The sequence below is a fragment of the Acanthochromis polyacanthus genome, chromosome 19 (genome assembly GCF_021347895.1).
Source record: "Acanthochromis polyacanthus isolate Apoly-LR-REF ecotype Palm Island chromosome 19, KAUST_Apoly_ChrSc, whole genome shotgun sequence".
NCBI classification, from domain to species: Eukaryota; Metazoa; Chordata; class Actinopteri; family Pomacentridae; genus Acanthochromis; species Acanthochromis polyacanthus.
The window spans coordinates 3,514,994-3,541,430 of NC_067131.1; the positions used below are offsets into that span (position 1 = coordinate 3,514,994).

At 37.8% G+C, this 26,437-nt stretch overlaps 3 protein-coding genes across 3 annotated transcripts in view; 1 reads left to right on the plus strand and 2 right to left on the minus strand.

The window, feature by feature from the left end:
• Positions 1-20,054, plus strand: part of acsf2 (acyl-CoA synthetase family member 2) — a 62,670-nt gene extending 42,616 nt beyond the window's left edge. The window contains exons 11-16 of the mRNA XM_022208107.2: positions 14,174-14,281; positions 14,376-14,527; positions 15,416-15,557; positions 16,466-16,576; positions 16,669-16,737; positions 18,537-20,054. Of these exons, the coding sequence (XP_022063799.2) occupies positions 14,174-14,281; positions 14,376-14,527; positions 15,416-15,557; positions 16,466-16,576; positions 16,669-16,737; positions 18,537-18,593 (639 nt within the window). The 3' untranslated portion in view covers positions 18,594-20,054. The remainder of the gene's footprint in view (positions 1-14,173; positions 14,282-14,375; positions 14,528-15,415; positions 15,558-16,465; positions 16,577-16,668; positions 16,738-18,536) is intronic.
• On the minus strand, positions 118-9,419 carry chad (chondroadherin). Its single transcript, XM_022208108.2, has 4 exons — positions 8,362-9,419; positions 4,003-4,166; positions 2,968-3,119; positions 118-1,671 (listed from the first exon to the last, which is right to left on the minus strand). Exons 1-3 carry the CDS (start codon positions 9,145-9,147, stop codon positions 2,978-2,980), a joined length of 1,092 nt encoding a protein of 363 aa, XP_022063800.2. The 5' UTR covers positions 9,148-9,419; the 3' UTR covers positions 118-1,671; positions 2,968-2,977.
• armc7 (armadillo repeat containing 7) lies at positions 15,637-26,437 on the minus strand. The gene is made up of 4 exons (XM_022208109.2): positions 25,488-26,437; positions 24,008-24,151; positions 23,534-23,900; positions 15,637-16,541 (listed from the first exon to the last, which is right to left on the minus strand). The coding sequence occupies exons 1-3, from the start codon at positions 25,573-25,575 to the stop codon at positions 23,557-23,559; spliced, it is 576 nt and encodes a 191-aa protein (XP_022063801.1). The 5' UTR covers positions 25,576-26,437; the 3' UTR covers positions 15,637-16,541; positions 23,534-23,556.

Genomic DNA, 26,437 nt, shown 5'->3' on the forward strand with positions numbered 1-26,437 from the left:
GATTCAGGGATGCAGTTCATCTTTACACCACCAGGGGGAGACAAACTTACACTGATTCCTGTTGGAGTCGTGTTCTGCAGAGACTCGTTGTCTTGTAGAAGAATCAGAGACGGAGGCTGTTTTTGTAAAAGTTTTATTGGATGTGAGCTCTGGTCTCCACATCCAAAAGTCCTGCATGTGTCAAGATGCTGAATATACATGAGATAGTTGCTGTAAAATAAAACGTTTACACAGAATTTGCATTAATGATCCCACATCCATTTTTCCTCCTTTTACATTCTCAGACAAAAAAATGAAGTAAATCCAGTTTTGTAGCTCTTCAGGAAGGAAAAAAAAAATACAGAAAAAAGACTCTTGTTAAGCTTCTGCACCTCTTACAGTCTTATTGGTCCCTTGTTTGTAGAATTAACCTTCAAAATATAAAAATTAAAGCTGTACCTTGTAGTTTTATCAACAATAGATGAATTTATTACACATGAGGGATGCTTATAAATAATTTAACAGGACTACTATTCATCCAGTACTTAGTTTTACTTCTGAAAAAACTAAATAAATGAATAAAGTTTCTGTAAGTTTCTTCCATTTAATTCTTGAATTATAAGTTAAAAAAATAATAATCAACGCAGGACAGTTTTTTAAACATTTTTTCTGTTTCTAGCAACATTAATCCCAAAATAAACCAATAAAGCTCCTACATGTTGGAAAAAACATGACAAAACTGTAAATAATGTCGACATTAAACATTATTACCATTCTTTTACAGTGTGTGTAAAATTAGTTTTACCACTTTTTAATCAGTATAAAAAAACAGATATTTGCCATTATTTTCACAATTTTTTTTTTAAGTTTTTGAACATTACTGCATTCCTCAGTGTTTAGAATGTTGTTGTTTTTTTCTGGCATCTTTGCAACTTATTAACATTTTCTTGCAGATTTTTATTTATTTTTTACACTATAATGCAAACCAAGCTTAAAGAAACTGGTATACATGCAGTGTTTTTGTTGTTTGTGCAGCTCATTTCACAGAATACCAATGGGGATGCACAATTTCTAAAAATCTGCATTTCAAATCTCAGTTTGAGTGACCTTAAAAACATTTACGTGTGGATTAAAGGCCCAAATTTGGAGAAAAATTCAGCAAAACATCTGCATTACAACTTCACTTTGTTCCGCTGCTCCTCACATAACTAAAAAAAGATCTATAAATTAAAGGAATATTTTGTGACATTTTGGGAAATGGGGTTAATCAGAGCTACCTGAGGATACTGATAGCAGAGAGATATTGATTATTACCAGATATAAAGTGTTAAATAATGAGCTGCAGAAGGAAGCTGTTTCCGGTCTTTATGCTAAGTATGCTAAGCTAAGGATCAGTTTTCCGACTAACTCTTAATGTTTTCATGCTCATCAAGCACCTGAACCTTGTTTCCTTCTTGTTTACTCTCTCCTTAATTGCTTCCTTCAGCCCTCTTCTTCCACAAACGCTTTCTTTCGTTTCGTTTGCTTCCTCGTACTTTATTCTCCATCTTGGATATGAAAGTAAAACCGGTCCACATGTGTTTGAGAAAGACAGACAGAGAGCGACAACGGATAGTCTGAAAGTAGAATCAGTTAGCGTTCAGCCGGTCTCCTGGACAGGCTCTTCCTCCTCCTCCTCCTCATCAGCGCCTCCTGTTGGGAGAAAAAGAAACACAGGTTGAGCTTCCAGATCAAACAGAGTGAGACCCGGTGACCTGGACTCGGTGTTCCGGACCGACATGGAAAAGTTCAGACAAGGACAGAGGGGAGGACTGTGGTCAGGGAGAGAGAAAAGTGGAAAACCGTGCAGAGCCAAATGTGAGCAGCTCCAAAACCTGAACTCCCACATAAAGCCTCGAGTTGGAGCCGCATGGAGCTGATTTAGAGGAACTAAGTAGAGATCAGTGAGGGGAGATCTAACTATCAGGTAACTTTATGCAGAATGTTTCCTGGTAAAAACGCAAAATAATACACACAAAGGTCTGGAGATGTTACAGATGTTTTAGTGCAGAGGTATGAAGTGTAAAAATTACAAAAGAAAAAGACGATGACTGCAATTTGTAAAACTATAAATCTGAAACAATTTCTAGACCATCACAAGTTGTTTTGATCATAAGGTAAAATACTAGATTGTTCAGTTTTTGTTGTTTTGTTTCTCATCTCTGTAATATTTTGCCTTGTTGTTTTTTGTCATTTTGTCTGACTTTAGGTCAAAAGGTTCTTTATTGTCATATCATTCCACATTTGCACATGAAACAATACGAAACAGGACCCTGGTCCCGGTTTCAGCCATCAAAACAATATAAAAACACTCTCATAAAGACAATTTAAGTATAAAGAGACACACTAATATATACAATAGATAAAAACCTGCAACATAAATATATGTGCAGTGAACCAACAGTTGGTTGTCTCATGTTTTTGTCGTTTTGTTTGTCATTGTTGTCATTTTGTGTCTCGTTTTTGTCATTCTGTCCTTTATATGTTGTCTCACTTGGGTTGATTGTCTATTTTTTGTTAGTCTGGCGTCTGTTCATGAAAATTCATTCATTCATTCATTTCCTTTATTTGTTTTGGAGGGACACTGCACATTAATAAACATTTTATAAAAATGTAAATGCACCCGAGTTAGCCAAAAGGCTAGTTTATGACTGAACTGGCTGATTTTTTTTTTTCAGCTCTATAGCACTGCTAGGTTTCTGGGCGTTTGCACCCAACAACAGATTTTGCTTTGGGGCCTCCGTGGTGATTGAATGAAGTCAATCTTGTGCATACAAACAGAATCTAGACGTTAATCAGTGAGCGAGTTAATCGGTAACCTTTAGAAAGACGACAACTATATCGTACTTTCCAGTCTATATGCTAAGCTACGCTAATCATCTGCTTGCTGTAGCTTCATATTTAAAGTAAACATGACACATTTTTCTCGTCACATCGTCTTCTTCATACCTTCATGGCTTCAGTGACGTGTTCCCTTCTTGGCTCGCTTCACCTTCACTCTGCAGCCGCTGAAGGCCGGGCTGTCTCTGACTTGTTTTCCTTTCTGTGAAGGTGGAGATGCACAAACTGCATCTGGGCGGTTACGGCTGGAGTCCATCCACCTGCAGGTCAAACCAAAAGATAAGAAGCACAAAGGAGACACTTTCCCTTTTGCCTGTTGTGTAGCTGCTTGTTCTGCAGGTATTAGGTCTGCACAACACTACGGACTCAAATCTGCTTAGAAACAACACAGAAAAGCTGTAGATCATAAATCAGTGCAGATGCAAAGATTTGCAGGCCACTACTCAAATAAAATGCTCTTCAGTTTCCGTCAGTCATCACTATTCGTGCATCCTGTTCAGCTCTGCAGCTTCTTAATTCCTCTTAAATACGACCAAGTTTTCAGATTTTGATTGTTTTGGTGACTTTCAGGTCTTTTTATGAGTTTTTAAGGATCCTTCCACTGCTAAAATGTAACAAATTGGTCGGTCTAAAAGTCGAGTTTTAACTTCACATTCAACGTGGGTGCAAATACCTTTACTCTTTCCCACAAACTGTATATAAAGATGCACGAACCTCCAAGTTGTGGGTTCTTAAAAGGTTCTTACAACTCATAAAACTAGTTGGAGTTGAAGTGGGCCATGAACTTAACTGTGATGACGTGAACTGTCATTTAAAGCGTCACTTTAAGCCTAAATACAATTTAAACGAGTGAATAATTTAAAAATTCTCACCGTGTGCTGTTGCTATGTACATGAAACTTAGCTATAGAGACCTGAACCGGGCTGTAAATATGTTTGTTTTTGCTGTAAAGTTGGTCATTTTAACATGGAGATCTATGGGGATGATTCCAGCCTCTAGTGGACATTTGGGGAACTGCATGTTGCTGTCACTCTTTCTCCCAATCTCCTGTTCCTCTAACTGTAAAAACACCCTAAAACAATCTAAGAAAAGCACCATTTGGGGATTATAGTTGTGTTGTTGTGTTTCAGGTGAGTTTCTTACCTGCGTAGTGGAGCCAGCTGGCAGGTGCAGCTCCACGGGTTGTTGGAGATGGTGAGGTTGGTGATAGTGCCGAACTCCAGGCTTCTGGGAAGCGACTTTAGCTTGTTGTTGTCCAGGTGAAGCGACTTTACCGCTGTCACGCCAGTAAACGCCCCATCAGAGAACTAGAAAGGGAACATTTACCCATCATTAAACATCATCTTTAAATTTCTCTAACTTTTTCTGCATACATCAATCAGGAATAACATTATGACCGCCTGCCTATCATTGTGTCAGTCCCCGTTTTTGCTGCCAACAAACTGCGATGCTCTGTGTATTCTGACACGTTTCCATCTATCTAATCTGAACGACCACACGGGTCAGACTTCCTCCCCACGGTCATCACTGAGCCTTGATCGTCCATGACTCTGTCGCTGGTTCAAACCTTTGTCAAACTCACTGAAATCCTTACGCTTTCCCATTTTTCCTGCTTCTAACACATCAGCTTTGAGGACAAAATGTTCACTTGCTACCTGATGGATGGATGGATGGATGGATGGATGGACTATAGATAGACTAAAGATAGATAGATGGATAGACTGATGGATAGATAGATGATCGACGATAGATGATAGACTGTAGATGGATGGAGAGACTATAGATAGATAGTTAGATGATCGACGACAGACTATAGATGGATACACTATAGCTAGATGGGCAGATAGATGATAGACTGTAGATAGATGATCTAAATGTAATTAGAATTCTATATGCAGTATTTACACATTTCAAGGCACCGTGATTTAAAGTGACTTTGACATTTAGTAAGACAGCAGTTGTATACTACCATTCAAAAGTTTGGGGTCACCCAGGAAACTCCCACTTTTATTCATGTGGTAATATAACTGCTACAAGGGTTTCATACCATTAGCTAACACAATGTAGCATTAGAACACAGGATTGATGGTTGCTGGAAATGTTCCTCTGTACCTCTATGGAGGTAGTCCATTAAAAATCAGCCGTTTCCAGCTAGAACAGTCATTTGCCACATTAACAATGTCTACACTGGATTATCATTCATTTAATGTCATCTTCAGTGGGAAAAAATGCTTTTCTTTCAAAAATAAGGACATTTCTTGGTGAGCCCACACTTTTGAACAGTCGTGTAAATCCAACCCACTAACTGGATCCATGATGAAGAGATAATCGGTGTTATGATCAGTGGTTAAAACGTTCTGCTTGTTTGGAGTCCACGGTTGTCCTTCAAACCCTGGCACGCCTCCTCCACCCATGAACCCTTGTGTCTGTCAGGAAGCAGACAGATGCTGAATGAGGGACTCTTGCCAGTGTTTCTGTGCCATGAAAGCCTCCTCTCATCCTTCCTTGAGTAAACACTCAGTCAGTGGCCTCCTTCTTCTCCCTCTGCTTCATATGCATCTGTGAGGGCGCTAAAAGCTTCAGAGAGGTGCTACATGAGCCGACCTGCGTCAAGTTTTGTCTCCTGCAGGCGGAAGACGCTTTAAAGAGACGTTTTATGCGAGTCTGGAGGACGTAAGGTGAGGCCGTTTGGAAATTTCCAAAGTAGCCGAGCGCCTGGTGCTCTGAAGCAATGGAAGATGGACGACTTCCAGTGTGGCCGAGGTGTTTTCGGTCTTTCTGTCGTCTCCCTCTTCGGGCTGCTGCTCTGCCAGGAAAGGCTCGCAAAGGGCCCGATTGTCCATTCAAGAGAGGCTAAAAATACTCCTCTTCATGCAGCGTGGAACACCCTGCCTCTGTTTACCTGTCTCCTAACCCCTCCTGACCTGTTTACAGGACCCAAAGCAGAAAACGCACCTCGCTGAAAATAACACTTGTGTAATAATTAGAATCGAACATGCTTGGCCGAGGTCCAGCAAACAAAAACACCTAAAAATACCCACGTTTTTGGGCTGGAAAATGGCTCAACCTGCCTCCTGCTGCTGCTTCCACCTGGCTCTCGCTGGGCCTCGGCGTGAGAAGCTTGTTATTTTACAGTTTTCCCCTCTGGGATGCCTTCACAGTTTGGCGCAGGGACACTCAAATATTAGATTAACCTCAAGTATGGAGCAAATGTGCGCTCAGAAAGGAGCACGGTGCAGCAGAGAGCTTATATTGAACCCGAACCCATGTTTTCAGGTTCCACTGCTAAAAGGATGGTTCACATAATAGTCCTCTGCAGCTTCTGGGTGTTTTTTGGTCATTTTTATTCACTGTGGGCTCATTTTTCACAGCGATGTAAAGTCCTGCATCTCTAAGGAAAGCAGCAGAGAGAACACAGCCTGCAGTTCAGCAGAAAACTCTAAATTTTTGTTTTGTGATTCTTGGTTGTAGCTGATAGTCACTAATGGCTTCTCAACTACACTGAGGGACACAAAATATTTCATTTTTCACAGGATCTGGTGCAAACAATTTTATATTTTGCAGAATTTTTAAATCAGCCATGCAGAATCAAGTATTTTTTAACACAGTATCCCAATTTTTTAGCTTAGATTTGGTCATGTTAACAGCTTTTCAAACGACGACTGCTACAAACGGTTGAAAATCTGATTATTTATTTTACAGTTTCTGGTGCTGATAAATGGTGTAATTTTGGAAGGTTTTGAAGGACAACATGCAGGCTGGCAGGTTTTGGTGTTCAGACTGCAGAAACAAGTATTTTTTTAGCATAATATTCAAATTTTAGGCTTAGTTTCGGTTATGTTATAAGCTCTTCACACTTGTTTCACAGGGACTGTTGAAAATCTGATGAGATTTTACAGTTTCTGGTGCTGATAAATGGTGTCATTTTGGAATTTTCTTTAAAGACAACAAGCATTTCAACCCCTCTAGCAGGTTTTGATGTTTAGTGTGCAGAATCAAGTATTTTTTGACATAATATCCTAATTTTAAGCTGAGATTTGGCCACATTAACAGCTTTTCACACAAGGACTGTTAAAAATCGGTTGAAAATCTGACGAAACATTAACTGCAGATTGTAAATTTGTAAAACTATGAATTTAAAAATAATTTCTAGACCATGACAAGTTGTTTTGATCAGAAAGTCAAATACTAGATTGTTCATTCTTCTTTTATTTTGTGCCTCATTTTTGAAAAATTTTGTCTTGTTTTTGTCGTTTTGTTTCCTTTCCTGTCATTTTTTGTCTTGTTTGTGTCATTTGTATAATTTTTTGTCTCATTTTTGTTGTTTGTCCAATTTTTTCTCGCTTTGCAACTTGTTTGTCCAAGTTTTAGTCTCTTTTTTGTTTTGTTTCATGTTGTTTGACTAATTTTTTGTCATTTTGTGTTCCGCTTTATTCGTTGCCTTGTGCATCATTTTTGTCATTTTGTGTTTGTTTTTTGTCTTGCGTATGCCGTTTGTCCATCTTTTTGTCGTTTTGTAACTTTTATCACTTTTTTGTTTAGTTTCGTGTCATTTCTCTCATATTTTGTCTTTTTTCCCCCTTGTTTTTTGTCATTTTGTGTCTTGTTTTTGGTCGGTTTTTCTGTCTGACTTGTCATTTTATGATAAAGTAAAATACTGTGTTGTTCAGTTCCAGACACCTGTGATTAAAATTTCAAGCTGTGGTTATTTGTAGGTTATTATGCTGTGATCTTACTGCTCTGGCCTGCTTCAGATCAAATTGGGCTGAATGTGGAACCTGAACTAAGATGAGTTTGACACCCCTGGTGCCTGCAGTTCAACCGAAAAGTCCTTGAATTTTTTAAAATATGCCTTTTGTTTGCAGCTGAGTCAATGATGGCTTCATAGTTGCACCAAAAAACGCATAATTTTTAGATTTGTACAAAGTTTTGTTAATAGAAAGGGTTTATTTTTGGCAAAATTTTAAGAGATGTGAAATAACAGGTGTGGGACTTTTCCCACAAAAACGTCATAAACTGAAACATAATAGAAGTTTCTTAATATTATGTGCAATTTCGGTTCAGTAACAACTGAAATTGTACTTTTCCCCCTCTGCATTCTTCTGTTCTCGTTTTATCAGCTGTTACCTCATACAATTCTGTACTACTTGGGGTTTATTCTCATGCTATTGTGTTTTTTTTTTTATTGAGATATCTGACACAAAAAGTTCCTTCGGGCTCGAGAATGTTCTGTTTTATCTTATTTTCTCTAAGTTTAAGAACTTAATCAGAAACTTGAGCAATTCCACAACTTTTACTGCTTTTACACTTTCTGGTTCTGGAAAATGGTGTAATTTTGAAAAAAACATAACTTTTAAACTTATCCGAAGGTTTTGGGGTTCAACACTTTAAAGTATTTTGATTGAACATAGAGATCCTTTTAACTTCAGGCCAAAAATCCCACCTTTTCTTGCTCAGCTAAACACTAGAATCCCCAGTAAAGCCCGTAAACCCTGGACTGACCTTCTCCAGACCCATGCCGTCCAGGTGTAGCTTCTCCATGTAGCGGCCGAAGCTCTGGAAGGCGTTGTCGGGGATGTTCCTCATGGGGTTCCTCCCCAGCGTCAGCTCCTCCACCACCCTCAGTTTGCTCATGGCAGCGCCGGGGTAGACGGACATCTTGTTCCGGTCCAGGTGGAGGATGGCGAGGTTCTCCACGTCGTCCAGAGAGCCCGGCTGCAGCGTCGTCAGCTCGTTGCCGCTCATGTGCAGCCAGCGCAGGTCTTTGGCGCCGGCGAACGTCCCCTGCCGGAGCTCCCTCAGCTTGTTGTCGCTGAGCTGCAGGATGAAGAGGTTGATCATCGGGGAGAAGATGCCTTTGGCCAAGTCAGCGATCTGGTTCCCGTCCAGGTAGAGGTAGGTGAGCTCGGTGAGGTCCTCGAAGGCGCCCGGCTTGATGCTGCTGATCTCGTTGTTGGACAGGTAGAGGTAGATGAGCTTCTTGAGCCCCTTGAAGGCCTGCGATCCGATCTCCCGGAGCTGGCAGTGCTGCATGTGCAGGGAGATGAGCCCCTTGCTGTCGCTGAAGGCTCCGGTCGGGATGCCGCCCAGGTTGTTCCTCTGCAGGTTCAGCAGCCGGGTGGCCTCCGACACCCGAGGGATCTTCTTCAGCCCCACGCCGTCGCAGATGACGTGCTGGAGGTCGCCGTGGCAGTGGCAGAGGGTGGGACACTGGCTCGGGGCGCCCTGCACCGCCGGGCCGAGCACCAGGAGGCAGGTTCCCAGCAGCAGCCAGCTCACGCAACGCATCCTGAGCAGGAGGCCACTCTTCAGCGGGAAAGTCCAGAGAAGGAACGCCGAACCGAAGCGTGTCGGTGTTGTGAGAAGCAGCGAAGGTGGGCAGAGCTGAGAGACTTTGAGAGGAGGAGGACGGCCGACGGACAGAACACACAGCGCTATTTATAACATTTACTTAAGGGGGAAAAAAGGAGGGCTTTGCCAGGGTGTTGGGGCGAGAAGGAAGTCAAGTGTCTGTAAGAATTTAACCCTCAAAGAGCAGCAAGGCGGCAACTTTCTGCAGGAGCTGCAATCAAACGGCGACACTGAGCTGCATCAGAAAGAGCCCTAAAGCAACGATGTCAAACTCATCTTAGTTCAGGTTCCACATTCAGCCCAATTTCATCTCCAGTGACCAGAAAAATCACAGCATAACAACCTAGAAGTAACCACAACTCCACGTTTCCTCTGTTTTAGCGCAAAAAAGTACAATTTAAGGAATTATCTTTTTACAAAACATGAACAACCTGAAATTTCTGAATGAAAATAAGTTAAATTTCACCAACATTCAGCCTCAGTTTATCATTTCCACATTACAACTTCCAGATCAGAGTGTTCACAAAGGAACACAAAACACAACATTCAGTCATCTGGAGCTGAACCAGAGAGGATTTTACTTTATGATCAAAATGACAAAAATGACAAAAATGAGACACAAAATGGCAAAAAAAAAAAAAAAATGAAACCAACAAAACAAAAACGAGATAAAAAAATGACAGTGACAAAAAATGGACAAACGACAAAAACGAGAAAACATATTATGAAAAACGACTCAAACGAGATAAAAAAAAGACAAAAGAAACAAAACAGCAAAAAATGAGACAACACAAGCGAGACAAAAAAACGCAAAACGACAAAAAAATGAGACAAAACACAATTCAGACATGAGAAAAAAACAACAAAATGATGAAAAATTTGACAAAAAGTTTCAAAGCCACAAAAATGAACAAATGACACAAAAGAGACTGAAAATGACAAAAGCGAGAAAGGAAAACAAAGTAGACAAACAACACAGGCGAGACAAAAAGGAAACAAAAACTGACAAAAACAAGTGACAAGTGACAAAAGTCAGGCAAAAAAAAACAACGAAACAAGACAAAATATTACAAAAATGAGACTCAAGAAAACAAAAATGAGAAAACGACAAAAGCGTAAGACAGAATGACAGAAACAAGACACAAAACAAAAACGAAAAAATGACAAACGAAACAAATGAGACACAAAAATGAGAAAACGACAAAAGCGTAAGACAAAATGACAGAAACAAGACACAAAACAAAAACGAAAAAATGACAAACGAAACAAATGAGACACAAAAATGAGAAAACGACAAAAGCGTAAGACAAAATGACAGAAACAAGACACAAAACAAAAACGAAAAAATGACAACCGAAACAAATGAGACACAAAAATGAGAAAACGACAAAAGCGTAAGACAAAATGACAACACAAAACAAAAATGATGACAACGAAACAAATGAGACAAAACAAAAAAGACGAAAAATGACAAAATGACAAAAGAACAATGAACAATCTTGTATTTTACTTTCTGATCAAAACGTGTCATGATCTAGAAATTATAGTTTTACTAATTCATAGTTAATGTCTTCTCTGCAATATTTACACTTTGAGGGCCGGATTGGACCCTCTGGAGGGCCGGTTCTGGCCTGCGGGCCGCATGTTGGACACCCCTGGTCTAAAACATGTGAGCATCCTCCCGGTGGAAGCTGGACGACGTGGCTCGAGGTCAGCTTGGATCTCAGACGCCTCCATTGTTTTCGGTCTGCGGCGGCAGGAAAAAGGAGCGTCTCCTCTCCTGAACCTGTAATCGTCTCCAGATGCTGCTTCAAGTGAGAACAATTAAAATAATAAAAAAAGAGGATCCTTCCATCATGGCAGGAGTGAAAGCTTCAGATGCCACTTTACATTCCTGTGTGCATTCCTTCTCCTGCCTGCGGTGTTATGCAACGGCCGCTTCCAGGCGAGAACACGACGTTTTTTCAGCGGCTCGGGTCAGAAAACGGTTTGGCTTTAGGTGGATTCATTTAGAAGATGGATGGACACACCCGGGAAAAACGGAATCTAGAGTTTACTCAACAAATCTCACATTTTATTGGCAATATCGTCTCCTCCTCCCTGAATATTTCAGGTTGAAGTTCTCACGTCTAAAATGCCGTGCAAGTCCCGTTTGTTCAGATCTGGACTTTTCTGCAGAAAATGGTTTAAAAAAAAAAAAAAAAAAAAATGAACAGCGAATCTGCAGAGTTCAGACAAATATTATGGAGCAAAAAGTGATTTATTTCCCTCTGAAATGTCGCCAAAGACATGAATAACAATAATTTAAAAAATGAAATGACATGAAACAAAACAAAAAAGAGACATAAAAGTTACAAACCAACAAAAAATGAACAAAAACACAAGCGAGACAAAAAGGAAACGCAAAACGACAGAAACGAGAAACAAATGACTAAAACATGAGGAATGACATAAGTCAGACAAAAAACAACAAAAACAGGACAAACATTACAAAAAAACATAAAATGACAAAAATACAAAATTAGGAAAAAAAATAACAGAAAAGGGTTTAAAAAACAAAGTCTAGAAATTGGTGAAAAATGTCAAAATGTAAAAAAAAAAAAAAACATCCAAGAAATGCTGAAAAAAATGATAGAAAAGGTAAAAAAAAAAGTCTGAAAATTTGTGAAAAATGTTCAAAAATAGTGAAAAATGTCATATTTCAAAAAAATGACAGAAAAACGGTGAAAAATGTCCAAAAATTTCTGAAATATGTCAGAAAATGCAAAAAAAAAAAATCAAAAAACAAGGAAACCAAAGTAATTTTAAAAAAGTCTGAAAATTGATGAAAACTTACAGAAAATGGAAGCACAATAACCTATCATGGCTTTCAGAAAATAGTCAAAAAGACAATCAATAAATCATTTCTTGATAATGATCAGTTATTTTTAGCTGTGAGTCACTTCAGTCTTGCTTCCATCACGTTTTTTTTTTTTTTGCATTTTGACAATTTTCAGCAGAGAAAGTTAACGGAAAATACAAAACTAGCGAAAAACTTCAGTTTTGTTAATTTGAGGTGATTTTTGACACTTTAGAAAAAGGTTGATGCTACGGGTATGGACCCGTACCCGTAGCATCTGTACTAGAGGTACGGACTGTTAAGGTCAGTGAAGAGCTGGCGATGGTTAACTACTATTTGCTGCACATTACAGGCAGTTTATATGAATGACTTTGACGGCGAACATTGTATAATTTAACCAAAAATACACCGTCTCCTCTCACACTTTAGACAATGTAGTTTTTACGCTTTTAGACGCCGTGTATAAATTGTGTGAAGTCCACAGGCTCGGCACGCAGATTCACCTCGAATCACGGAAGCGCCTTCATCACTCGGATTACCAAACCAGCTCATTAATATTTATGTACGTCGGATTACCAGCCAATCACAAAGCTCGTTCATCAGACGGCTCATTAATATTCACGTCCGTCTCATTAATATTTATGGTCAGGGAAAGTGCTGTATCCGTAGGCCACAGGCTACGGGTACGGTCCGTATCTGTAGACACTACGTTTTTCTAACGAGCCTGTCATGTCAGTCATCTGCTGTTCTCTTTTCTATCATGCATAATGTCTTATAAATATCATTATCTGACTTTTTCACGGACAGCGATTTGGGGGTTGAAATCAGCACTACTATTAAAAATAGCAAAACTTTTTATTCACGTGACCCTGTTCTAATAAAGCACAAACAGCAAACAAAACAAATGGCGGAACTAACAGCCAGCAAACTACAAGTATTTTTTTACCTTCAAAAGTAGCGACAGACTATTACATATTAACAACCTAAACAAAACCCTGACGTATTTTCTACGTCTGTCCACACAGACACTGCACGTCAGTCACTTTCATGTTGGTAGTGTCTACAGATACGGACCGTACCCGTAGCCTGTGGCCTACGGATACGGCACTTTCCCTTTCATAAATATTAATTAGACGTACATGAATATTAATGAGCCGACTGATGAACGCGCTTTGTGATTGGCTGGTAATCCGACGTACATAAATATTAATGAGCCGGCTTGGAGTGATGAAGGCGCTTCCGTGATTCGAGGTGAATCTGCGTGCTGAGCCTGTGGACTTCAAACAATTTAGACACGGCGTCTAAAAGCGTAAAAACTGCAATGTTTGAAGTGTGAGAGGAGACGGTGTATTTTTGGTTAAATTATACAATGTTCGCCGTCAAAGTCATTCATATAAACTGCCTGTAATGTGCAGCAAATAGTAGTTAACCGGCGCCAGCTCTTCACTGACCTTAACGGGTCCGTACCTCTAGTACAGATGCTACGGGTACGGTCCGTACCCGTAGCATCAACCTTAGAAAAACATTTGCTACACCATTCCTTAGTTCTCACTTCTTCTACTTTGTTTATTCCAGTCATGTGTAACATGTCCTGTAGCGCCACCTTCTGGTGACTTTATGCAGCCGCGTTTATTCACTCCAAAGCAGCTGATTTTGGTTTTCTTTGCATTATTTCCAAAGTTTGCCTCCAAGTTGCTCCACAATTTCAACAGAAATAAAACTAGTGAATCCAGTAGTTCCACATCTGTCTAAATATGGACTTCTTTTCTTTATTATTTTGACTTTATTTACTGTTTTCTTTTAGTTTCAGTGAGAAAAAGTCAAGATATTTTTCCAGCTGATATTTTTCACTTTCGTTTTGTATGAAAAAATGAATCAAACTGAACATAGTTGTCCAATAAACACAAAACAGTATGTTTTAGTCAGTTTTTTTTGGATTTCAGCTTCCTTGTTTAAGGCGCTTTAGAGTTCATTTCAGAGTCAGAAAGAATCATTCCTGCTCCATTTCCTGGTGTTTACGCTCTAGTTATCGGCACAAAAAACTGAACCTGAAAGTACAGATTCTTCAGTCCCGGTCTAGTGTTTGGTTCTGCTCTGATGCTCTGATGTTCTGCTGGTTGTCAGATTGGATACGGAACCACAGAGAACAGTCCAGTGACCTTCTGTGGATCTCCGCTGGACAACATGGAGAGGAAGAGTGAGACGGTCGGCTACATCATGGATCACTTAGAGGTGCTTCAACGTGTTCCTTATTCTGTGTAAATGTAGTTAATCTCTAGTAAGGAGTTTTACTTATCTAAATAAACCCGATCTATCTGCTTCTCAGGCTAAAGTGGTGAACCCGACCACCGGAGAGATCGTCCCTGTGGGGATGACCGGAGAACTCATGATCCGAGGATACTGTGTGATGCTGGAGTACTGGGCCGACGAGCCCAAAACTCAAGAATGCATCACCAAGAACGGCTGGTACAAGACCGGGTGAGTCAAAAACACTGGATCCGTCTGATTTAGGGCCGCAAGTCAAGATTATTTTTATCGTTGGTTGACTGGCTGGCCGAGGAAACGTCAGAAAATGGTGAAAAATGTCAAAAGATGTTGAAAATTGTAAGAAACTGATGAACAAATGGCGGAAAATTACAGAAAAATGTCAGAAACTGTCGAAAAATGGTGACAAATATCCAAAAATTGGTGAGAATTACAGAAAAATGTCCGAAAATTGTCAGAGATGACGAAAAATATTTAAAAAAATGTGAAAAATGTCAGAAAATTGGTAAAAAAAAATTCCAAAAATGTCTGAAAATTTAGAAATATGTCAGAAAATGGCGAAAAATATCCAAACAGGGTGGAAAAAAAGTCCATCACGGCCGTATAAAGTCCAAGATGACGTCCCGAAATGTCTTGTTTTGTCCACAACTCAAAGATATAAAGTTTACTATCATGAAAGAGAAAAGAAACCAGAAAATATTCAAATTTAAGAAGCTGGAATCAGAGATTTTTGACATTTAGGAAGCAGAAATTAGGAAATGTTTGTTTCTTTAGAAATAATGCAATAGCTGGTGTTAATCAGTGAACTGTTGCAGCCTCTAGTTTCGTAATTTATGCTTATTTTATGTCACTACCTAAAATTTTAAATGCAATTAAGCGCAAATATTTTTATTTAAAATGTGCAAGATGTGTAAAAAATACTTTGCTTAAAATAATAATTTGTCAAATTTCTAGTTTAATTAGAAAAAATCCAATTTTGAGGGCAGAGCAGGAATTTAAAAATAAATTATATTTTGGTTCAAAGGTTGTTTTATCTTTATTTTGATCCAGTTGTTGAGAGTTTTACTATTTTTTTTTTTTTTTTTTTTTACCCCCATCCAGAGACATCGCCAGTTTGGACGCCTACAGCTACTGTAAAATCGAGGGCCGGATTAAAGACATGATCATCAGAGGAGGAGAAAACATTTATCCTGCAGAGATTGAACAGTTTCTACACACACATCAAAAAGTGAAGGAGGCTCAGGTGAGTTCAAACGGCCAGGAGGAACAGCGCCCCTAGTGGCCAAGAGCGGTCATTACAGGAGGACATTCAGAGAGGCGTCTCAAAACAGGATTCTGTTTTATTGTATGTTCAAGATGAATTATTATCATACATTCACACACAGCGTCTGAACTTTAAAGACAGATCGGCACAAAATGATATTCCTGCTGCTAAGAAAGAACAGGAAATATTATTTTTTTAAAAATTAAAAAGTTGCAGCTTTAACCAGCTGCACAAGAATAATTTACAAACTTTGCTGATTTTAAGATCAAACTGAAACTCAAACTAAAGTTCTATACATTTAAAAAATATATATATATAAAGCATAATACATAAATACATACATGGAAAATAAATAAAAAAATTATATAAACCCAAATATAGCAAAAAAATTGTAAAAAATTAATAAAACTAAAAATTATGTGTATATATGTATATTAAATATAATGTACAAAGAAAAAAATAGCAAAAAAGAAATAAATAATTTTAATTTAATATATATATATATATATATATGCATATATATTTGTAAAATATATAGAAAATATTTTATTTATTTTGTGCTCTTTTTTCCCCACATAAAATATATAATAAAATTATTATATTTTTATAATAATAAAAAATTTAACTGATGTATTTCTGCAGTAGTGGGTTTTACAGGATGAAAGCTACTCATTTGTACAAAAAAATTAAATGACTATGCAAAAAAAAAATAAGAAAAAAATGCAAGAAAAAAGTATGAATAAAATCATTAAACGTTTCATATTTTAGTGCAGAGCGCGTCAGTGTCCACATCTGGCTTTTATCGTGGCCTCTGTGCACCTGTTTTCTCCTCATGACTTTAGTTTTTTCTTCTTTAATCCACTAACTCTCTGCTTTCTGTCCTGCAGGTGGTCGGCGTTCAGGATCCTCGTATGGGGGAGGAGATCTGCGCCTGCATCCGGCTGGCCGATGGAGTCGACTGTACTGTAGAGGAAATCAGAGATTACTGCAAAGGACAGGTTGGGACGTCTACCTGTAGTAAATCAGGAAGTATTTTCCTTCTTTGGGCGGCTCTGCTCAGCGTCTCCGTCTTTGTTTTTTCTCCTTTCAGATCTCTCACTTCAAGGTTCCTCGCTACGTTCTGTTTGTGAGCAGCTACCCGCTCACCGTCACTGGAAAGGTAATTTCCTCCAAGACGACATAAATTACAGACAAACGGCTTTATTGATCGTCCAGAGCGAGGACCAGATGTACAGTTAGCAGCAGCTGGGATAATTTTCCCTCCTGGGATGCAGTTCAGAATAATTTGAACGGTTCGGCCCTGAACGCCTCCAGACAGGAGGGAAGGGCGGCTAAAAGGGCGGCTATTAACCCGTCTGCACGCAACCCAGTCCCGTTAGACGAAGCCAGCAGGGCGGCAAATCAGATCAAACCACACCCTCAGTGTAAGATCCCAAAGATAGGATCAGATCTAATGAAAACATATGGAAACACAGCAGAAAAATACAGAAAATCTGCTGTTTTCAGCTCCTCACAGGTCGATATCTCAGTATAAGGCATCAAATGAGGCTTTAACAGACTGTGGGGGCGTTTTCACCAAAATATTAGTAAAATATACTTTACCCCACAGCAACTACATGCATTTTAGTTAACTAAACAGAAAAAACATAATTTTAATCAACGCTGCTGATTTAAGGTCTTTCCTTCAAAAAAACTTTAAATATATGTGAGATTAAAGTGGCAGATTCACAATAAAAACAGAACTTTGAGAGAAATAAAAAATATTCTCTGCCTTTAAAGTAGTAAATTATGAGAAGAAAACTCTTTTTGTCAGATTAAAATGGTAAATTCAAGAGAGAAAAATCTAATTCTCTGAGATTAAAGAGGTAGATTCATAAATTTAAGAGAAAACTTTCATATTGTGATTAAAATGGTAAATTTAGAGGAAAAAATATGAAGCTAAGAGAAACAAAATACTGACATTTTATGAGATTAGATTTTTTTTTAAGTGCAAATTGAAGACATAAAACTGCAAAAAATCTTTGAAATTTAAATGGCAAGTTTTAGAGAAAGAAAACCGACAGATTTAAGAGAAAAAAACTCAACTACTGTCTGAGATTAGAAAATTATAATTTTCTAAATGATTTTTATCCTGTAACCTAAAAAAGTGAGATGAAATCCACAAATTTGAGAGAAAAAAACTTTAGTCTCACATATATTCAAGTGATAAATTCACAAGAAAAACACAAATTTGAGAGAAAAAAACAATATGCCATTAAAGTAGTAAAACTGTGAGAAGACACACATTTAAGAAGAGAAAAACCTCGGATATTCAAACATTAAATTCAAATTATCTGAGATTAAAGCGGTAAATTCACAGATTTAAGAGAAGAAAACTTTGACATTCTGAGATTGAAATGGTAAATTTGAAAGGAAAAAAAACTGAGATTAAATTAGTTAATTTATGAGAAAAAAATGAATTTAAGAGATAAAATTGCGACAATTCTTTGAAATTGGTTTACAAAAAAATAATGTCAGATTAGAAAATCAGAATTTTGTAAATGATGTTTATCCTGTAACCTAAGAAGAAAAAAATATCTGAAATTAAAGTGGTAAATTATGAGAAGACTCGAATTTAAGAGAAGAAAACTTCTGAGATTAAAATAGCAAATTTAAGAAGAGAAAAACTCACATTTCTCTGAGATTAAAGTGGTAGATTCACAACTTAAATTTGAAAATAGTACATATCATGTATTTTTTTGGTTTTATTTTGCTTATTTTTTCTATGTTTTACATAAATTCTAATTTATTTTTATGTCTTTTTTGCTTTGGTTTTTTTTTTTTAATTCTATTTTAAATTTTCTTTCAGGGTTATATTATGTTCAGATGTATGGGGTGTAAAAAAATGTGTTTTTTTTTTTTCCATTATTTGATCGCATCCCACCACTAAAATACATATTTTCCTTTTTCTCCTCTCAGATCCAGAAGCATAAACTAAGAGAGGTGGCTGAGAAGCAGCTGCAGCTGAAGAAATGAGAATGAGGACTCCGTATACGTATGGAGAGAATATAGTTACTATATATGAAAATATCTCGTATGTAAAAACAAAGCCCAGTCAGGATTCACACAACCGAACATCAGAACATCTGCAGACGGAACGTTTTCTGCAGATGTGTGATGGTTTGGGAGGTCGTGTGTCTCCTCCTGGAAGCAGCAGTTAAAGGGTTAACTGTCAACAAATCACATGAAAACACCAAAAAATGGTTCAGACCAACGTTACACCGTCCTGCTGCTGTGAATGCAACCTAAAACAACAAATCTGCAGAAAATAGTCCCCAACAGACACAGCGTTTACCAGTAACCAGACATTAGAGGAAGCAAATCTGAACTGTTGTAGCTTTTAAAAATGAAAAAATAAAAGATTTTACAGAGTCAGGGGGAGGGGAATAATACTTAGAGGAAAAAATGCAAAGTTAAGAGAGTAAAAGTGACATTCTCTGTGATTAAAGTCGTTAGAAAATCTCCAAATTTAAGAGATAAAATTCCCAAAATTCTCTAAAATTAATGTGGTAAATTCGAGGGGGGGGGGGATCTAATTTAGGAGAAAAAAATGATATTCTCTGAGATTAAAAGTCAGAATTCTGTACATTTAGATTATGCTGTAAACATTTTTAAAAAATAATGATCAGATTAAAATGAAATATTTACAAGAAAAAACTTTACAGTAATTTGAGAAGAAAAACGTGGATATTCTCAGATTACAAAGAGGTTAAGTTTCACATTTATGAGAAATTAACGTGGATATTCTGAGGTTAATAAAGATTGAAGTGTTAAAAAACACACGTTTAAAAGAAAGAAACTCGGTAAATTTACAACAAAACCTCATATTTTCGGACAGTATCTCAGATTAGTCACAAAATGAGGAGAAAGTATTAAACTAGTTTTATAAAATCCACTACAGACTTAAAACGTGATAATTACAAACATACAACTTTACAACCTCAGACTTTTTATAATTTTTAAACCTACAACAGCTCCAGTTCACTGTTATGTCTGTTTTTATTGAAATGAAATATTTGTTTTTATGAGAAATCAGTTGGTTTATATTTAAGGACCGACTAACGCAACGCTAATTTTAGTCATTTCTTTTTCTTTTTTTTTCAAATATTTTTTTAAGTCATAATTTTAGTCATTTCTGTCTAGTCACAGTGAGGATTTTTAAAATATTTTGATTTCTATAAAAAAAATAATTCTGCAAACGTCTTTTCTTTCATGTATCGGCAGAAAAAAACAGCTAAAAATGACTTTTAAAGGGCCCCATGAAGAAGAGGAAACTCTGAGCCTTTTTAAAATGAAAATTTCTGACGCTGATTTTCGTGTTTTCATGAGATTTGTTCACTTTGCCGCTCTGTACTTTTTATTATCCAGCAGAAAGCTTTAAAAATATGAGGTTTTTTTATATCAACTTGAAATAAACTCTTTTCATTGTTCAAACCACCGGTGGGTGTTTCTGTTTTTACGGGAAGGACGGAGGTATTTCTACTGATCTCGGCGGCAGGTGCAGCCTCAGAAACACTCACACGGGTCGAGATTATAGAAAAAAAAGGGAACTTTAAAGCGAGCGGATATCGTGGACACGCACTGGAAGCTGTAAAGAATTTCCTGAGCAGCTACATGTGCAGTAGGATCGGATGTCGTCTCCTGTCTAGACCTGAAGGACTCGGCCCAGAAATAGCTCCTTAAAGCCCAGAAGAGAACAAACGGTGCTCCTGGCTCTTAACGGGGAACCTCAGAGTTTACTTAGCAGTTTTTATTTGACATATTTCGGGCTTGGATTAAATGTTTCAGGACATGGCATTCTTCCTGAGGGGAGGAGTTGGCTTCAGCGCGATCCAGCGGCCGCCCTGGTTGGAGGAAATCACTTGAAGGCCAGAAGAATGTGCATTTTTGTGGGCAAACAGGTATGGAGACGACAGCGAGCCAGTCTGGTTCTCTGCACTCCAGATTTTGGTTTAGAAGTTAGAAAACGACACTGTAGACATGCTGCTGTTCGTATTAACTGTACTAATCTCTCAATCACTCTGGCTCTCTGCTGCCAAACTTCTGCTAAAGTTCTTCTTTTAATAGAAGTTAGAGTCTCCCTCATGTGGTCAGACAGTGAACAGCATTTAGATTAAAGCACATGAGGGGAATAAAAACACACAAAGCGGCCAAAACTACGTGGAAAATCAAGAAGCATCACATCGCATTGTTTGGACAACAAAAAGTACACTACCACTTAAAGCTGCTCTAAATAAGAAAAGGTTGCTCTGTTAAAGTTGCTCTATATGACTTAAAGTTACTCTGTTAGTTAAAGTTGCTCTAAATAAGATAAAGTTGCTCTAAATAAGAAAAGGTTGCTCTGTTAGTTAAAGTTGCTCTATATGACAAAGTTGCTCTAAATTCGATGAAGTTGCTCTAAATAGGATAAAGTTGCTCTATATGACTTAAAGTTGCTCTGTTAGTTAAAGTTGCTCTGTATGACTTAAAATTGCTCTGTTAGTTAAAGTTGCTCTATATGACTTAAAGTTGCTCTGTTGAAGTTGCTCTATATGACTTAAAGTTGCTCTGTTAGTTAAAGTTGCTCTATATGACTTAAAGTTGCTCTGTTGAAGTTGCTCTATATGACTTAAAATTGCTCTGTTAGTTAAAGTTGCTCTATATGACTTAAAGTTGCTCTGTTGAAGTTGCTCTGTATGACTTAAAGTTGCTCTGTTAGTTAAAGTTGCTCTATATGACTTAAAGTTGCTCTGTTAGTTAAAGTTGCTCTGTATGACTTAAAGTTGCTCTGTTAGTTAAAGTTGCTCTGTATGACTTAAAGTTGCTCTGTTAGTTAAAGTTGCTCTCTATGACTTAAAGTTGCTCTGTTAGTTAAAGTTGCTCTCTATGACTTAAAGTTGCTCTGTTAGTTAAAGTTGCTCAAAATGATTTAAAGTTGCTCTGTTAGTTAAAGTTGCTCTGTATGACTTAAAGTTGCTCTGTTAGTTAAAGTTGCTCTGTATGACTTAAAGTTGCTCTATATTACTTAAAGTTGCTCTATGATAGTTAAAGTTGCTCCACATTAGTTATTTAATATGGATCTAATATTTATCTTCATTGATAAAAACAACTGTTTTTCTTTTAAGAATATCAACATTTCTAAGTGGCCCTAACCTTTTGTAGAATTTCCAACATTGTGGCAGGATTTTGGGTTTTTCTTTCCCCCCGTTTCAGCTCCATACAGAAATGGTTCTTCTCCCACTTTGGTTTGAACAAAGACCTCAACCACATCCAGGAGAGTCAGACCTCTTCACCCGACATCCCTGCAGCCAGGAGGGCGTCGTACGGAGCTAAAGCAGCGGGTTAGGGAGCTATGTGGAGGTTTCAGCCTCATAAAGGTGGATCTCTGTTAACCTGGAACTTCTGCTGCTCTGGAGAAAGTTTTTTGACAGTTTCAGATTTAAAACGGCTGTAAGAAGCGTCTCCCTGTCAGTAATTCTATTCCTGAACATATTTCCGTTACGCTGCAGGTTAATAATCCCACTGGAAGTCAACATTAAGGTACGGTTTTGCTAACGGTCTGTTATTTTGACACAGAAACCTGAAAATGCATAAATACGCTTTTTATATTTAGTTTTAAAATCTATTAGTTAGTTGGTATTTATTACAGAGAATGTTTAATTATTAAGCGACACTATCAGACCTAAATGCACTTTTTTTCAGTATCGTGTGTTTAAATACATTAAATGTAAAGCTTCAGAAGTCTAACGTGCAGCTGTCCTGTTAGAAATAATCGGCTATTTTAAGTTACATTATTTGTCATTTCCATCTGTATCATGGAGGTGAATTCAAATCACAACAACTGTCAAAATAATCGCAATAGGATTTGATTTTTTAGATGTTCAGCACAAATATGAATAATTAAAAATTAAACTAAAACGGAATAACCCATTTGTGAAGCAATTAATAAAATACACAGCTTTAAAATTATTTTACATTTAATGGATTTCGATGGTGGAAAGCATCAACCTGGACAGCTGTGAGCTTATAGTTGGAGGACAAGTTGTTTTCAACCAAGCAGACAGAAAGCAGATGTTTGGAACTAATTTAGATTTCCAGGAAAAGTAAAAATATTTTCTCTATAGCTCTATATTAAAATTGCTGTGTTTGTTGAAGAATGGTCAATTTAAGAGAAAAAAACTTGAATATGTGTGAGATTAAAGAAACAAACAAGAAAAACACTAATTTGAGAGAAATAAATAATATTCTGAGATTAAACTAGAAAACTTATCTGAAGACACAAATTTAAGATGAAAAAACCCTAAATATTCTAAGATTAAAATGGTAGATTTACGATTAAAAAGGACAAAACTTTGATATTCTGAGATTAAAATTGTAAATTTAAGAAAAGAGAAACTTGAATATGTGTGAGATTAAAGAGTTAGATTCACAAGAAAAACACAAATTTGAGAGAAATAAATAATATTCTGTCATTGAAGTCGTAAATTTATCTGAAGACACAAACTTAAGATGAAAAAACTTTGATATTCTAAGATTTAAATGGTAGATTTACAATTTTAAAAAAACAAAAACTTTGATATTCTAATATTTAAATGGTAAATTTAAGAGAAGACATTACAGTGGCACATTTAGGGGAAAAAAAAAAACTTCAATATTCCCAAGTATTAAAAAGCTTGGTCCCTTTTTCTTGTAAATATAAGACTTTAATATGCAAGATTAAAATAGTAAATTTATGGAAAGATGCAAATTTAAGCGGAATAAAAAAGAAAATGAAAAAAGAAAAAAAATCTCTGCCATTAAAGTAGTAAATTTCAGAGAAGACACGGATTTGACAGGTGATTTGTTTTAGGAGGTCCTTTACAGCTGCATGTCTGTGATGTTGGTCTGCGTAGTTTTGGCCATGCTGTGTGTAAAATAAACAAAACTCGTGCACTCACATGCAGCAGCTGCTCTCCGTGGTTCAGTCCTTCGGCAGCGGGATTCCGACCGCCGTCTGCTGGACCTCCATCTGCTGCTGGGCTCGGCTCACCTGCTCCTCGCTGCAGCAGTCCTGCAGGAAGACGGCGGCCAGGTTCCGAAGTCGAGGGCTTTCTGAGAGGGAGAAGCGCAGCATGCACTGCAGGATGGACGGATGGGTGATCTGGGAGTGAGACGACGGCGTGACGAGGTTCATGAGGGTGGTGACGGCCGACAGAACCGTCTCTTCTCTCTGGCTGGACAGGCAGTTTGTGACCAAGTTGATGCCGTCGCTCTGCAGGATCACGTCTCTGCACTCAGGGTCCATGCTGAGGTTACACAGCCCGCCTGAAACACGAAGCGCAACGAGACGAGTTAACGGGACGACGGTAACCGTGGAAACAACGAGACGGTGGTGACAAGGGTTTAGAGTGGGTTTAGAGTGTGAGACTCACCCAACCCGAACTCCACAAAGTTCTCGTTGTCCTCAGTCAGCATGTCCAGGAAGAGATCGGCCACCTGCAGCTCCTTCAGATAATCCATGTTCTTTGGGTCATAAGCGAAGTTGGCGAGATTAGCCAGAACCTGCTCCTTCGCCTCTGATGTAGACAAAAGAAAAGAGTTTAAATGTTTAAAATCCACCAGAATTAATTAACTTAAAGTAGATGCACTGATCACAAGCATGCTGGTGTCATTATGTTGGTTGATTTAAGTTGAAGGTCATTTTTAGTCCACCAGGAGGCGCTGAAAGCCGGTGGGTGACATTAATATTATGCAAAGTACTCATGCAAAGATATAAAATAAACAATATTCTAGTGACTTAACCCCAATAGTTTAACTTGTTGGGTAAATCTGTAGCATTATTTCTCTATGGGGAAGCTGGTTGGGTGAATGTTTGTTAAACATGCTCCAGAAATAACAGTGATTTATGGGTGTGTTAAAAGCAGATCAACATCTAAATATGAATATTAAACATTTCTTATGGATGTTTTAAGTATTTTGAAAGTACAGTAGGGCTGAAATGGAAAGATCTGGTCAAAATCAGTGTCAACAGTTAAACTGTGGCCACCAACTTTAGTGTTATCTTTATTTTACATAACAAAAGCCAGTCGTATTTCTTATGTTCCTGTCATAAATGTACATTAAATACCACAAGCTGTATTCATTTACTTATTAAGCTCAGAAGAAGAGATTTCATAAAAACTTTTTTTTAACAATTTCTGACTAAGAAATTGATTTTATATTTTATTTTAAAATGAGTCAATTTGACCTGTAACATAACAGGAGGGTTAAACTGTTATTGGAAAATGGACTGACATTCTTTTTTCTTGTCTGCCTGTTTTGATTTCCAGGTGTCGCTGTTTTTGTTTTTTCCTGTTCTGTTGTGCACTACAGTGGACATAATGTGAAATCTAAAATAAAGATATTTCTATATTGTGAGTTGTTTTGGTTCCAAGAAGGCAGGAAAGTGAAAGATACTTTTTTTCTTCTCGGTTCTCAGGAGGATATAGAATTAAAAATGGATTTCATCGTGGAGGATCAGCACGAAGAAAAAGTAGTACAAACGAAGAAAAACTCTTGAATGAGCATTAAAATCATTTTCCTTATAAAACAAACAGTCCAACAACACAAACTGAAGATTAGAACCTTCAGGGAGGAACGATTTACCACAGAATTTTCAGTTAGACTTAATTTGCATCAGTTCAGTGTGACTCTTAACGCAGTCTATTTAAAACTCAGTGTTTTGTGATGCAGCTTCAGAAACTGATTTAAGTGGAGAAAATATCATGTCTGTTCACATTACAGATTACGTCTTTAAATAATAAAACGAACTACTTGTTAATTTACAGACACCTCCATTCAGGCTCTGTGTTTTTAGGGGACTGATTCTGTTCAGCACAAATCGGTGAAATATTCAAATTAAATCTTTCTCACCTTCGCTGTCGGTGTCCTGAAACTCCGTCACCAAAGTCTGTAAATATTCAAACCGGTCGGAGCTTTCAGCGGAGCTTCTTCTCCACATCTTCCAGCCTCAGTTTTGCTCTTAACTTCAACCCCTCTGTTCAAAACACAAACCAACAAGCGGGTAAACAAATCAGCCGATGTTTTTCACTCGCTTCCCTGTTTGGTCCGTCGCTAAAATATGTCCGTGAACCTACACGGGTAAATCTACAGTTCCGCTTAATATGTGTTCAGGCGTTCTTCGTGTGAAAATTTCAGGTATCAGAACGTGGTTTTCAACTTTCTCTGGCTGAATCCCAAACCGCCCCCTACACACTCCCCCTCCACTACCGAGTGTCACTCCAAAAGAAGTCACACTCGCAGCCGTGGAGGGCACCTATTATTGAAGGGGGAGGGTATAAATACGATCGTCAGGAATGGGACGCCCTGTCGCCTCACCGGAAAACGGAAGACGTCATCGCCATGGTAACAGAAAGACGCCTACTGTCATGGCTGTAGCGCTGTGGCACAGGTTGCAACTAACAAGGATCGCTGCTGCTTCCAGAAGACGAAAGCATCCCACTTTTTTTCACTCATATTTTTTCCAATCCTATTATCTGGCATTTCAAATCCAACAAATGAATGAATAAATGAATTCTGTCAGTTGTGTTCAAATTTTAAGGTGTCAGGGGGTGCACAATTAAATCAAACGTCAGCAGAGAAGAAGATTTGTTTCTTTTGATTTATCTTTTTACATCACTCTTTTTGTGATGTTCTGTCAGTGTGAAAAAGGCGTGGGAGAAATAATGGACGCATGTGGAACTCAAATCAATGTTGCTTCCTCCTCCATTTCGACGTTGCACTTCCTGAAAAAGTTGTCCAGAGTGAGCATCGATGCAGACTCGCTATTTAAGGGCTGAACAGTCCACTCCCCCTCTGCACTA

Bases quoted from the DNA above. Each gene is read 5' to 3' on its own strand.
- chad (XM_022208108.2), bottom strand. From the start codon at position 9,147: ATGCGTTGCGTGAGCTGGCTGCTGCTGGGAACCTGCCTCCTGGTGCTC. The intron at 4,167-8,361 runs GTCAGTCCAGGG...TTCCCTTTCTAG, and splicing joins ACGGCATGGGTCTGGAGAAG to TTCTCTGATGGGGCGTTTAC. The intron at 3,120-4,002 runs GTAAGAAACTCA...TTTGACCTGCAG, and splicing joins CAGCTGGCTCCACTACGCAG to GTGGATGGACTCCAGCCGTA.
- armc7 (XM_022208109.2), bottom strand. From the start codon at position 25,575: ATGTGGAGAAGAAGCTCCGCTGAAAGCTCCGACCGGTTTGAATATTTA. The intron at 24,152-25,487 runs GTGAGAAAGATT...TGTCTACATCAG, and splicing joins TCAGGACACCGACAGCGAAG to AGGCGAAGGAGCAGGTTCTG. The intron at 23,901-24,007 runs GTGAGTCTCACA...TTCGTGTTTCAG, and splicing joins CTTTGTGGAGTTCGGGTTGG to GCGGGCTGTGTAACCTCAGC.